Source organism: Cetorhinus maximus, chromosome 20 (assembly GCF_964194155.1).
Source record: "Cetorhinus maximus chromosome 20, sCetMax3.hap1.1, whole genome shotgun sequence".
Lineage (NCBI taxonomy): Eukaryota > Metazoa > Chordata > Chondrichthyes > Lamniformes > Cetorhinidae > Cetorhinus > Cetorhinus maximus.
Genome location: NC_135898.1, coordinates 2407325 through 2421902, shown reverse-complemented (window position 1 = coordinate 2421902; position 14578 = coordinate 2407325). Strand labels below are relative to the sequence as shown.

Below are 14578 nucleotides of genomic sequence, written 5' to 3'. Positions count from 1 at the left end.
CCTATCTTTAGTGGAAAGGAATATTCCCAGCTAAAACTTGTCACTATGGCTCCTGGTTTCGAAGCAGAATCACTCCTGACAGCTGTTTCTTTGGCCTTTCTAGATAACTTTGCAGAAGTTAAGTTGATGTCTGCAGTAAGGGCTCATCTCTCCACCAATATCAATTGGTAATTGAAGGGGAATGGGGCAGGTTTTTTCCCCCTCCTACTGACCTTGGGATTTTCTCTGTTTGTTTTTTCTCTCTCGGGCGATGGAATGGCTGCACAGAGGGTAAAGTAAGAAGTGTCTCATCGGAATACTCCAATACCATGGTGAATGTGGTGACGGGCTTGATAGATCTGCTGGTGTTTTCCTGCCTATTCTGGATGTTTAGTTTTTTTTCTATTCTTTATTTTATAGGATGTGATTGTCACCAGCAAGGCCATCATTTATACTCATCCCTAATGGTCCTTGAGAAGATGGTTGTGAATCTCTGCAGTCCATGTGGTGTAGGTACACCCACAGGGCTGTTCGGGAGGGAGTTCCAGGATTGTGACCCAGCGACAGTGAAGGAACGGCCGATATATTTCCAAATCAGGATGGTGAGTGACTTGGAGGGGAACTTCCACATAATGCTGTTCCCAGGCATCTGCTGCCCTTGTCCTTCTAGATGGTAATGGTTGTGGGTTTGGAAGGTGCTGTCAAAGGAGCCTTGGTGAATTCCTGCAGTGCATCTTGTAGATGGTACACACTGCTGCTACTGTGCGTCGGTGGTGGAGGGAGTGAATGTTTGTGGATGTGGTGCCAATCAAGCGGGCTGCTTTATCATGTACGGTGTCCAGCTTCTTGAGTGTTGTGGGAGCTGTACTCATCCAGGCAAGTGGGGAGTATTCCATCACACTTCTGACTTGTGCCTTGTAGATGGTGGACAGGCTTTGGGGAGTCAGGAGATGAGTTACTCACTGCAGGATTCCCAGCCTCTAACCTGCTCTTGTTGCCATAGTATTTATATGGCTAGTCCAGTTCAGTTTCTGGTCAATGGTAACCCCCAGGATGTTGATAGTGGGGGATTCAGCGATGGTAATGCCACTGAATGTGAAGGTGTGATGGTTAGATTCTCCCTTGTTGGAGATGGTCATTGCCTGACACTTGTGTGGCACGAATGTTACTTACCACTCGTCAAGACAAGCCTGGATATTGTTCAGGTCTTGCTGCATTTGGACATGGACTGCTTCAGTATCTGAGGAGTCGCGAATGGTGCTGAACATTGTGTAATCATCAGCGAACATCCCCACTTCTGACCTTCTGATGGAAGGAAGGTCATTGATGAAGCAGCTGAAGATGGTTGGGTCGAGGACACTACCCTGAGGAACTCCTGCAGTGATGTCCTGGGACTGAGATGACTGACCTCCAACAACCACAACCAACTCCCTTTGTGCTGGGTATGACTCCAACCAGCAGAGAGTTTTCCCCCTGATTCCCATTGACTGCAGTGTGTAATATACCTAGTTGTGCAGGATAAACTGCCCTGTCTCAATATCCACAAGCACTCATTTCCAGCTGGTGTTTGTTGCACTAGCAGATGCCTTGAGTGATTATTTCCCTTCCTCTCCCCACTCCCCTGGGTCGACTGGTGTCCTGGTATAACTCAGTGCATCCTGGGGATTGTCCCTGCTGCCTTGTTCATACAGCTCAGCTCCCCCTACAAATCTTCCCCTAGCTCGACAGGGGAAGATTAGATTGAGCACCTACCCGCAATTCTTGCTTACCTCCAGTTGGGTCTTCTTGATAAAGAGGTTGGCTAGCAGTGTGGAGAAACCTGGGACGATGCAGTTCTGTGCAATAAAACCCATCTTCAACTCCGACAAGCAGATCACACTATCCCTCTTCTTCATGTCCCAACTCGGGAGGTTCTGTAGGTAGGCCTGTCAGAGCACACACCTCAATGACACAACAAGAACAATTCTCACAGGAGGTGGTGAGATGGGTTGGAGGGTTATGGTTAGAAGGTGGGATTGAAGGACGTTGTGAGAAGATGAGTAGGTGAGATTGAGAGACGTGGGGAGGAGGTGGGTCGGTGGGACTGAGAGTAATGGTGAGAAAGTGTGTAGGTGGGATTGAGGAACTTGGAAAGAGGGCGGATCAATGGGATCGAACGATATGGTGAGAAGGTGAGTAGGTGAGAATTGAGAGATATAAAATTGGCACTTATAAAGAACCTTTTGTGAATTCAGTACATACCAAAACCATTGAAGGACTTGTAGTGTGCTGTCACTATTGCACGATATGAAATTGGACCAGTCTATTTGCGCACAGCAAGATCCCACAAACAGCAGTTTGATTAAGGACCAGAATAATCAGTTTTGGTGATGTGGATTGAGGGATAAACATTGTCTGGGGAGAAATTCCCTACACTTGTTTGAAAGAGTGCTGATGGATTGTTTACAGGTACCGGAGAGGGCCTCAGTTTTACCCTCAAAAGTCAGCACCTGCAACAAATTAACATTTCCTTAGTATTGTCAGTGGGATTGTAAAACCCTCAAGTCTCAAGTGTCTGGGAGTGGGTCTTGAGTCCATGACCGACTGCCTTAGAAGCTAGAGTGCTCCTTACTGAACCACTGTTTAAGGAGGAAGTTGGGGGTAATTTAGCAAAATAGGACAGAATGGGAAGGGATTACTGACCTTCCCCTTTTCCCAGAAACAAATTCTCATTTCATAGGATGTGGAACAATGGGATTGAGTAACTGGAATAGAGCCCTGAGGCCTCCAGCAAAGACCTGACTTACCTTGCTATGGTATTGTAGTACCTGTGCAATCACTCTTATTTCAGGCCAGTACTGCTTGATAGCAATTGCCCTACAGCCAGAAATGAAAGGAAAGTGTTGTAAGTATTTAAAGACAAAGATGTGTGAGAGTCCTGACACAAGCGGGTAATTGCACATTTACCAAGGGGACAGTTCCCATCAGCATTGCGGATTGAAGAATAGGAGCTCTTGTTCTGTGGGAAATAACTACAGCGTGTGAAAGAGATATGCTTTAGTGAAAGCTAGGACAATGTGGGATGGGCATCCATGGGAAAGTTCGGTGACTAAGGGGATGGGAGTGAACGGGAGAGTTCAGGAACTAAGGGATGGGCATCAACGGGAGAGTTCGGGGAGTAGGTGGATGGGCATCAATGGGTGAGTTTAGGGACATGAGGAATGGGCATCAATGGGAGTGTTCGGGGAGTAGGTGGATAGGCATCAATGGGAGAGTTCGGGGACTGAGGAATGGGCATCAATGGGAGAGTTCAGGGACTGAGGAATGGGCATCAACGGGAGAGTTCGGGGACTGGGGAACGGGCATCAACGGGAGAGTTCGGGGAGTAGGTGGATGGGCATCAATGGGTGAGTTTGGGGACATGAGGAATGGGCATCAATGGGAGTGTTCAGGGAGTAGGTGGATAGGCATCAATGGGAGTGTTCGGGGACTGGGGAACGGGCATCAATGGGAGAGTTCGGGAACTGAGAAATGGGCATCAATGGGAGGGTTCGGGGACATGGGGAACCGGCATCAATGGGAGTGTTCGGGGACTGAGGGAATGGGCATCAATGGGAGTTTTCGGGGACTGAGGAATGGGCATCAATGGGAGTGTTCGGGGACTAAGGAATGGGCATCAATGGGAGTGTTCGGGGACTGAGGAATGGGCATCAATGGGAGTGTTCGGGGACTGGGGGAATAGGCATCAATGGGAGTGTTCGGGGACTGAGGAATGGGCATCAATGGGAGTGTTCGGGGACTAAGGAATGGGCATCAATGGGAGTGTTCGGGGACTAAGGAATGGGCATCAATGGGAGTGTTCGGGGACTGAGGAATGGGCATCAATGGGAGTGTTCGGGGACTGGGGGAATAGGCATCAATGGGAGTGTTCGGGGACTGAGGAATGGGCATCAATGGGAGTGTTCGGGGACTGAGGAATGGGCATCAATGGGAGTGTTCGGGGACTGGGGGAATGGGCATCAATGGGAGTGTTCGGGGACTGGGGGAATGGGCATCAATGGGAGTGTTCGGGGACTGAGGAATGGGCATCAATGGGAGTATTCGGGGACTGAGGAATGGGCATCAATGGGAGTGTTCGGGGTATGAGGAATGGGCATCAATGGGAGTGTTCGGGGTATGAGGGATGGGCATCAATGGGAGTGTTCGGGGACTGAGGAATGGGCATCAATGGGAGAGTTCGGGGACTGGGGAACGGGCATCAACGGGAGAGTTCGGGGAGTAGGTGGATGGGCATCAATGGGTGAGTTTGGGGACATGAGGAATGGGCATCAATGGGAGTGTTCGGGGTATGAGGAATGGGCATCAATGGGAGTGTTCGGGGACTGAGGATGGGCATCAATGGGAGTGTTCGGGGACTGGGGGAATGGGCATCAACAGGAGAGTTAGGGAACTGGGGGAATGGGCATCAGCGGGAGAGTTTGGGGACTGAGGAATGGACATCAATGGGAGAGTTCGGGGACTGAGGAATGGGCATCAATGGGAGAGTTTGGGGGCTGGGGGAATGGGCATCAATGGGAGAGTTCAGGGACTGAGGAATGGGCATCAACAGGAGAGTTTGGGGACTCGGGTAATGGGCATCAGTGAGAAAGTTAGAGGAATGGGCAACAATGGGAGAGTTCAGGGAATAAAGGGATGGGTTTTGATGGGAGAGTTAGAGGAGTAGATGGATGGGCATCAATGGGAGAATTCAGGGAATAAAGGGATGGGTTTTGATGGGAGAGTTAGATGAGTAGAGGGATGGGCATCAATGGGAGAATTCGGGGAATAAAGGGATGGGTTTTGATGGGAGAGTTAGAGGAGTAGAGGGATGGGCATCAATAGGAGAGTCAGGGAATTTATGAAAATACAAATACATGAATGAGCAACAGGGGTAGACCATTCTGCCACTGGAGCCTGCTCCGCCATTCAACAACATCATAACTGGTCCGATTGTGGCCTCAACTCTACTTTCATAGAAGCACACAGTACAGAAGAGGCCCTTCGGCCCATTGAGTCTGCAACACCTGACCTACCGACTTAATCCCATTTACCAGCACTTGCCCCATAGCCTTGAATGTTATGACGTGCCAAGTGCTCATCCAGGTACTTTTTAAAGGATGTGAGGCTAACCCGCCTCCACCACCCTCCCAGGCAGCACATTCCAGACCGTCACCAGCCTCTGGGTAAAAAAGTTTTTCCTCACATCCCCCCTAAACCTACTGCCCCTCACCTTGAACTTATGTCCCCTCGTGACTGACCCTTCAACTAAGGGCAACAGCTGCTCCCTATCCACCCTGTCCACGCCCCTCATAATCTTGTACACCTCGATCAGGCCACCCCTCAGTCTTCTCTGCTCCGACAAAAACAACCCAAGTCTATCCACCCTCTCTTCATAACTTAAATGTTTCATCCCAGGCAACATCCTGGTGAATCTCGTCTGCACCCCCTCCAGTGCAATCACATCCTTCATATAATGTGGACCAGAACTGCACGCAGTACTCCAGCTGTGGCCTCACCAAGATTCTATACAACTCCAATATGACCTCCCTACTTTTGTAATCTATGCCTCGATTGATAAAGGCAAGTGTCCCATATGCCTTTTTCACCACCCCACTAACATGCCCCTCCGCCTTCAGAGATCTATGGACACACACGCCAAGGTCCCTTTGTTCCTCAGAACTTCCTAGTGTCATGCCGCTCATTGAATACTTCCTTGTCAAACTATTCCTTCCAAAGCATATCACCTCACACTTTTCAGGGTTAAATTCCATCTGCCACTTATCTGCCCATTTGACCATCCCATCTATACCTTCCTGTAGCCCAAGACACTGAACCTCACTGTTAACCACCCGACCAATCTTTGTGTCATCCGCAAACTTACTAATCCTACCCCCCACATAGTCATCTATGTCGTTTATATAAATGATAAATAATAGGGGACCGAGCACAGATCCCTGTGGTACGCCACTGGACACTGGCTTCCAGTCACTAAAGCATCCTTCTGTCATCACACTCTGTCTCCTACAACTAAGCCAATTTTGAATTCACTTTATCAAATTACCCTGTATCCCATGTGCATTTGCCTTCTTTATAAGTCTCTCATGTGGGACCTTGTCAAAGGCTTTGCTGAAATCCATATAAACTACATCAACTGCACTACCCTCATCTACACACCTCCTCAAAAAATTCAATCAAATTTGTTAGGCATGACCTCCCTCTGACAAAGCCATGCTGACTATCCCTGATCAAACCTTGCCTCTCCAAGTGGAGATAGATTCTCTCCTTCAGAATTTTCTCCAATAGTTTCCCTACCACTGATGTGAGACTCACTGGCCTGTAGTTCCCTGGCTTATCTCTACAACCCTTCTTAAATAGCAGAACCACATTAGCTGGTCTCCAGCCCTCTGGCACCTTCCCCGTGGCCAGACAGGAATTAAAAATTCGGGTCAGAGCCCCTGCGATCTCCTCCTTTGCCTCCGTCAGCAGTCTAGAACACAAATCGGACCTGGAGATTTGTCCACTTTTAAGCCTGCCAACACCTCCAATACCTTGTCACTCCCATATCAATTTTCTCAAGAACCTCGCAGTCTCTCTCCCCGAGTTCGATATCTTCATCCTCATTCTCTTGGGTGAAGACGGATGTGAAGTATTCGTTCAACACTCTAGCAATGTCCTCTGGCTCCACCCATAGATTGCCGCCTTGGTCCCTAATGGGCCCTACTCTTTCCCTGGTTATCCTCTTCCCATTGATATACTTATAGAATATCTTGGGATTTTCCCTACTTTTACCAGCCAGAGCTTTCTCATATTCCCTCTTTGCTCTCCTAATTGCTTTCTTAAGCTCCACCCTGCACTTTCTGTACTCCACTAATGCCTCTGCTGATTTGCTTCCCTTGTACCTGCTAAAAGCCTCTCTTTTCCTTCTCATCATAACCTGAATATCTCTGGTCATCCATGGTTCTCTGGGCTTGTTACTCCTTACTATCACCCTAGAGGGAACATGTTGAGCCTGTACCCTTCCCATTTCCTTTTTGAACGCCCCCCACTGCTCCTCTGTAGATTTCCCCACAAGTAACTGTTCCCAGTCTACCTTGGCCAGATCCTGCCTTATTTTACCAAAATCCACTCTCCCCCAATCCAAAACATTTTTTTGCAACTTGTCTATTTCTTTGTCCATAACAAGCTTAAACTGTACCATGTTGTGGTCGCTATCACTAAAATGCTCGCCCACCACCACCTCAGCCACTTGTCCGGCTTCATTCCCCAGAATTAGGTCCAGCAATGCACCGTCCCTTGTTAGACCCTCTACATATTGACCTAAAAAGTTCTCCTGTACACATTTCAAGAAATCCACTCCATCCAAGCCCTTAACATTATGTCTATCCTAATTAATGTTGGGAAAGTTGAAATCACCTAATATAATTACCCTATTGTTATTGTTTTTACACACCTCCACAAATTGTGCACATATTTACTCCTCAATTTCCCACTGACTATCTGGGGGTCTATAATAAACATCTAACAATGTGGCTGCCCCTTTTTTATTCCTAAGCTCTACCCACAAAGCTTCATTTGATGCCCCCTCCAAGATATCATCTCTCCTTACTGCAGTAACTGACTCCTTAACTAATAATGCAACGCCTCCTCCTCTTTTACCCCGTCCCCTGTCGCGCCTGAAGATTCTATATCCCGGAATGTTGAGCTGCCAATCCTGCCTTTCCCTCAACCACGTCTCAGTGATGGCTACTATATCACAATTCCACATGTCAATCCACACTCTTAACTCATCTGTTTTACCTGTAATACTCCTGGCACTAAAGTAGAGGCCATCCAGCCTTGCCTTACTCCCTTGAAGCTTATTGCAGCTGTACTCCCTCTGACTTGATTGTTTTACTGTATTATGATGTGTCCCTATTCTGCTAACATTCTGTGTCCCCTCCCCTGCTGAATTAGTTTAAACTCCTCCCAACAGCACTAGCAAACCCGCTCGCAAGGATGTTAGTCCCGCTCTGGTTCAGATGTAGACCGTCCTGCTTGTACAGGTCCCACCTTCCCCAGAAATGATCTCAGTGATCCAGGAATCTGAAACCCTCCCTCCTGCACCAACTCTTAAGCCACGTATTCATCTGTGCTATTCTCCTATTTCTGTGCTCGCTAGCACATGGCACTGGGAGTAATCCAGAGATTACAACCCGAGAGGTCTTGCTTTTTAGTCTACTGCCTAACTCCCTGAATTCTTGATGCAAGACCTCATCCCTCTTTCTACCTATGTCATTGGGACCAACATGTACCATGACCTCTGCCTTATCACCCTCCCCCTTCAGGATGCCCTGCAGCCGTTCAGTGACATCCCGGACCCTGGCACCAGGGAGGCAACACACCATCCTGGGGTCACGTTGACAGCCACAGTAGTGCCTATCTGTTCCCCTGACTATAGAATCCCCTATTACTATTGCTCTTCCTCCCTTCCTCCCCTCCTGTACAGACAGGCTGCTTATGGTGCCAGAATCTTGGCTCTGTCTTTCCTCCTCACCCCCTTTACTCTTTTACTCCCTTGTCAATCAAGAATCTATTGAACACAGCCTTAAAAGTATTCAATGAGCCTGCCTTATCCATTCTCTGGGAAAGAGAGTTCCACAGACTCAAGACCCCCTGAGAGAAGAAATTAGTTCTCATCTCCTCCTTAAGTTGGAGACTCCTTATTTTTGAACTATGTCCCCCGAGCTATAGTCTCTTCCATAATGGGGAACATCTTTCAGCATCAATCCTGTCAAGTCCCCTCAGGATCTTGTATGTTTTAATAAGATGACCTCTCATTTTTCTAAACTCCAATGGTTACAGGCCCAACCTGTCCAACCTTTCCACGTAAGATAACCCCCTCATCCTAGGAATCAGTCAAGTGAACCTTCTCTGAACTACTTCTAATGCAATTATGTCCTTTCTTAAATAAGGAGACCGAAACTGTATACAGTACTCTAGATATGGTCTCACCAATGCCCTGTACAACTGTAACAAAAACATTCCTACTTTTGTATTCCATTCTCCTTGGAATAAAAAACATTCCATTTGCCTTCCTAATCATTTGCTGTACCCGCATAATAATTTTTTGTGATTCATGTACCAGGACACCCAGATCCCTCTGTTCCTCAGAGTTCTGCCATCTCTCACCATTTAAATAATTTGCTGCTTTCTTATTCTTCCTGCCAAAGAAGACAAGTTCACATTTTCCCACAGTATACCCCACCTGCCAAAGTTTTACTCACTCGCTTAACCCATCTATGTCCCTTTGCAGACTCCTTGTGTCCTCTTCACAATTTACTTTCCTACCTATCTTTGTGTCATCAGCAAATTTAGCAGCCATATATTTGGTCCCGCCATCCAAATCATTGATGTAGATTGTAAATATTTGAGGCCCCAGCACTGATCCCCGTGGCACTCCACTCGTTACAGCTCGCCAACCCAAAAGTGACCCATTTATGCCTACTCTCTGTTTTCTTTTAGCTAACCAATCCTCTATCCATGTTAATATGTTACCCCCTACACCATGAGCTCTTATTTTGCTTAGTAACCTTTGATGTGGCATCTTGTCAAATGCCTTCTGGAAATCTAAATACAGCACATCCACAGGTTCCCCTTTACCCATGGTGCTTTTTACTTCCTCAAAGAACTCTAATAAATTAGTTAAACACAATTTCCCTTTCACAAAACCATGTTGACTCTGCCTGATTGCACTGAGATATTCTAAGTGGCCCGCTATAACCTCCTTTGTAATACATTCCAGCATTTTGCCTATGACAGGTATAAAGCTAATTGGCCTGAAATTTCCTGCTTTCTGTCTCCCTCCTATCTTGAATAGAGGAGTGACATTCATTTCCAATCTGATGGGACCTTTCCAGAATCTAGGGGATTTTGGAAAATTAAAACACGTGCATCTACTATCTCAGCAGCCACTTCTTTTCAGACCCCAGGATAAAGTCCATCAAGACCTGGGGACTTGTCAGCTTTTAGTTGTGATTGTCGTATGAGGAGAGATTGGGCCGACTAGGCCTGTATTCACTGGAGTTTAGAAGAATGAGAGGGGATCTCATTGAAATATATAAAATTCTGACAGGGCTGGACAGACTGGATGCAGGGATGATGTTTCCTCTGGCTGGGGTGGGGTCTAGAACAAGGAGTCACAGTCTCAGGATATAGGGTAGATCATTTAGGACTGAGATGAGGAGAAACTTCTTCACTCAGATGGTGGTGAACCTATGGAATTCTCTACCACACAAGGCTGTAAAAGCCAAGTCATTGAATATATTTAAGAAGGAAATAGATTTCTGGACTCTAAAGGCATCAAGGGGTATAGGGAGAGAGCAGGGAGTATGGCATTGAGATAGATGATCAGCCATGATCATATTGAATGACGGAGCAGGCTTGAAGGGCTCAATGACCTACTCCTGCTCCTATTTCCTATGTTATAATGTTTCTCAGTACTCTTTCCCCAGTGTTTATAATTGCTTCAAGTTCCTCCCTCCCTTTCACCTCTTGGTGCAGACTTATTTCTGGGATGTTATTTGTATTCTCTACAGTGAGAAAAATATCTTGTCAATTCAACCGCCATCTCCTTATTTTCCATTATTAGTTCCCCAGACTCACTCTGTAGAGGACCAATGCTCACTTTACTTACTCTTTTTCTTTCTAAATACCTGTAGAAACTCTGACTATCTTTTATATTTCTAGCTAGCTTTCTCTCACACTCTAATTACTTCCTCTTTTTTTTAGCATTCTTTGCTATTTCTATATTCTGTCCAAACTTCTAACCTGCTATTAATCTTTGTGGAACTATACACATTTTCTTTCAATTTGTTTCCATCTTTAACTTCCTTAGTTAGCCATGGATGGTATGTCCTTCCCCAAGAGTCTTTGTTTCTCACTGGAATGTACCTTTGCTGAGTGTTACAAAATATCTCCTTCAAAGTCTCCTATTGCATATCTACTGACTATCCCTTAACCTAATTTTTCAGTTCACTTTAGCCAACCCTGTCTTGATACCCTCATAATTGCCCTTATTTAAGTTCAAAACACTAATTTTAGACCCACTCTTCTCTCCCTCAAACTGAATACGAAAAATTGAGTTATGGGTTTTGATGCAAGAGTTAGGGGAGTATAGGGATGGGTTGTGATGGGAGAGTTAGGGGTACAGAGGGATAGGTTTTGATGGGAGAATTTGGGAACTTGAGGGATGGGATTCTATGGAAGAGTTAGGGAAATAGAGGGATGGGTTTCCACAGGAAATTTGCATAAGCTGATAATGAATGATATTATTTGAGGGAAAAAATTATTTTAGCTCAAGGTTAAATTTCACAATTATCCCTGTCTTGGGACTTGAACTCATAGTTCCTTCAGCTCGATGATCTTAGCGGAATCCGTTCAGGTTGCAGAAGACCAGTCTGGACTCACACCCACCACACTCGATCAATCTGGTTACAACTGACCAGATGGGTCCAAATCTAATTCACCTCCGACTGACCAATCTATCTTAGAAAGGTTGCCCTGGGAGCCAGAATGGTGACTTTGGTCCTAAGGAAGTCGTTGCTTTTCGGGAGTAGTTGTAGCTGACAGAGAGAAAAGTGAAAACTTACATTTCTACAGTACCTTTCAACAGCTCAGAAGGCTGAAAAACACTTCACAGCCAGTGAAGAGCTCTTTGAAATATAGGCACTGTTATAATGTAGGAAACACAGCAATCAATTTGTGCACAGCAAGCTCCTAAAACAGCAATGTGATAATGACCAGGAAATCTGTTTTATTGATGGTTGTTGAAGGAAACATATTGGCCAAGGAAATCTCACAGTGCTGTTTTTTACAATAATACTGTGGGATTGTTTACATGTCCTGAGAGAGCAGACAGAGCCTCAGTTTAATGCCTTACCCAAAAGGTGGCACTTCCAACAGTGCGACTCTGGGAACATGAGCCTGTATTATGCACTGCGGTCTCTGGAGTGGGGCTTGAACCCACGATCTTCTGACTCAGAGATGATTGTCAGAACTAGAACTAATCATTGACAAGGCAGTTAGAAATCACAGGGTATTCGCAGTACCCTATGGCAGGATGAGCAAAATATTCATTTCTGTGTGATCATCAATCTAACATCATTCCGATACAGGAGCTGGGAATGCTCAGGTTTTCTTTTTATTCATTCAAAGGATGTGGGCTTCGCTGGAGTGGCCCAGCATTTATTGCCCATCCCTAATTGCCCTTGAGAAGGCGGTGGTGAGCTGCCTTCTTGAACCACTGTAGTCCACGTGGTGTAGGTACATCCACAGTGCTGTTAGGGAGGGAGTTCCAGGATTTTGACCCAGTGACAATGAAGGAACGGCCGATATATTTCCAAGTCAGAATGGTGAGTGGCTTGGAGGGCAACTTCCAGGTGGTGGTGTTCCCCATGTGTCGGCTGCTCTTGTCCTTCTAGATTGTAATGGTCGTAGGTTTGGCATATGCTGACTAAGGAGCCTTGGTGAGTTCCTCCAGTGCATCTTGTAGATGGTACACACACTGCTGCTCCTGTACGTCGGTGGTGGAGGGAGTGAATGTTTGTGGATGGGGTGCCAATCAAGCGGCTGCTTTGTCCTGGATGGTGTCGAGCTTTTGAGTGTTGTTGGAGCTGAACTCATTCAGACAAGTGGGGAGTATCCCATCACACTCCTGACTTGTGCCTTGTAGATGGTGGACAGGCTTTGGGGAGTCAGGAGGTGAGTTACTCACTGCAAGATTCCTAGCTTCTGACCTGCTCTTGTGGCCACAGTATGTATATGGCTAGTCCAGTTCCGTTTCTGGTCAATGATAACCCCTAGGATGTTAATAGTGGGGGATTCAGTGCTGGTAGTGCCATTGAATGTCAAGGGGCGATGGTTGGATTCTCTCTTGTTGGAGATGGTCATTGCCTGGCACTTGTGTGGTGCGAATGTTACTTGCCAGTTGTCAGCCCAAACCTGGATATTGTCCAGGTCTTGTTGCATTTGGACATGGACTGCTTCAGTATCTGAGGAATCATGAATGGTGCTGAACATTGTGTAATCATCAGCGAATTTCCCCACTTCTGACCTTATGATGGAAGGAAGGTCATTGATGAAGCAGCTGAAGATGGTTGGGACTAAGACACTACCCTGACCATGGGTGCCATTGTTTTGGAAATGATTTACATGATTAGCATTGATATCCCTAGTTTAATAAACAGAAATATTAAACAGATCCATAATTAAGGAAACAGTTAATATATAAATATGTGCATGAAAAAGCAGGTACGTTACATCAAAGGTCAGCATGGCAGCAGTACAGGGGGAGTGCTGTTCTGTCAGAAGTGCCGTCTTTAGGTTGAGATGTTAAACTGAGGCCCTGTCTGCTCAGGCAGGTGTAAAAGATTCTGTGGCACCATTTCAAAGAAGAACAGGGGAGTTCTCCCTGGTGCCCTGGTCAACATATCTTCCTCAACTAACTTCCTTAACAAGATAATGATCCCACTGATCGGTGTGATAGAGAATGACTGCTGAGTCAGTCATTGCCTTCAGCTGATGTGCTCACAAGGTCAGGTTTCTATGTAAATGCAACTTAATCCACCTTCCTACACCAGGTTCCTACCTCATGATATTTGCAGAATCTTCTGCTTCAGGGTTCAGGCAGTTTTTGTCTGCCAAAATCAAACAGGCATCTGCATTGTCCGGCTACAGTGAGAATAAGAAGGGCTTTATTCATATTGAATGGCAAATATATATCGAAGGAGCTCTTTGCTTCCTGCCACTGCTTGGAAATCTTCATAATTTCCTCCCACTTGCTTCATGGAGGTGTGTCTTTAAGAACTATCCCCTTAACAAGTTATTTGAAATCAAAATAAATGATTGCATTGCTCGGATTCATCTGACAGACCAATCAGATCCAGAAAGGCTTAGCCGGCATAACACACCTTTTCAACATAAACTAAAATACTAATAATTATCTTGCTGCGACAAATTCTGTGCAGAGCCCTGATTTCAAAACACTACTCCTGTTCACAGGCAGTAAATCCCTCTTGAGGAAGTGTCTGATCATGAGGGTCCAGCCGTCACGAGGCATGGGACAGGCTTTGAGAACAAGCTGCTCTTTTGCTGCCCATCAATTTTGTATGTTCATAGGGACTTAATGGACTCACCAAGAGGAATAGGCTGGGTCAGAGATCCCACTTAAACAGTCACATTGGTTGCAACTGAGTCAAAGATCAGGGGATCTTGTTGTAAGTTCCCTGACAGGAAGATTGTCTCTGGGCAAATGCAGCCTGGACATTGGAAGTTCTGATATGTACGACTAATCTTGACTGACAAGAGATAGTTTTCAAAGTGTGTCGACCTTGGTTGACCCTAAAGTACATTGTTCAGGAGCTGCATTGTGCAAAGGGTTGCAGATTCTCCAATAGCCCTCATGATTTGAGCCCTGGGGCTATGAAACTGATACCAGCTTATCTGCCGCTATCTGTGATTGTGAAAAGCTTGGCAGATTTGAACTTCAACATTCCTTGTTGCTGGGAAAGGTCAGGAGACTGTCCAGTTACTTTCAAAGTGGCTT

The 14578-nt window shown here is 46.1% G+C and overlaps 1 protein-coding gene across 1 annotated transcript in view; it reads right to left on the bottom strand.

The window, feature by feature from the left end:
• Window positions 1-14578, bottom strand: part of LOC144694617 (calcium-activated potassium channel subunit alpha-1-like) — a 110142-nt gene that overhangs the window by 71164 nt on the left and 24400 nt on the right. The window contains exons 10-12 of the mRNA XM_078565217.1: window positions 13622-13704; window positions 2766-2835; window positions 1749-1904 (exon numbers count right to left, since the gene is read on the bottom strand). Coding sequence (XP_078421343.1) covers window positions 1749-1904; window positions 2766-2835; window positions 13622-13704 — 309 coding nt within the window. The remainder of the gene's footprint in view (window positions 1-1748; window positions 1905-2765; window positions 2836-13621; window positions 13705-14578) is intronic.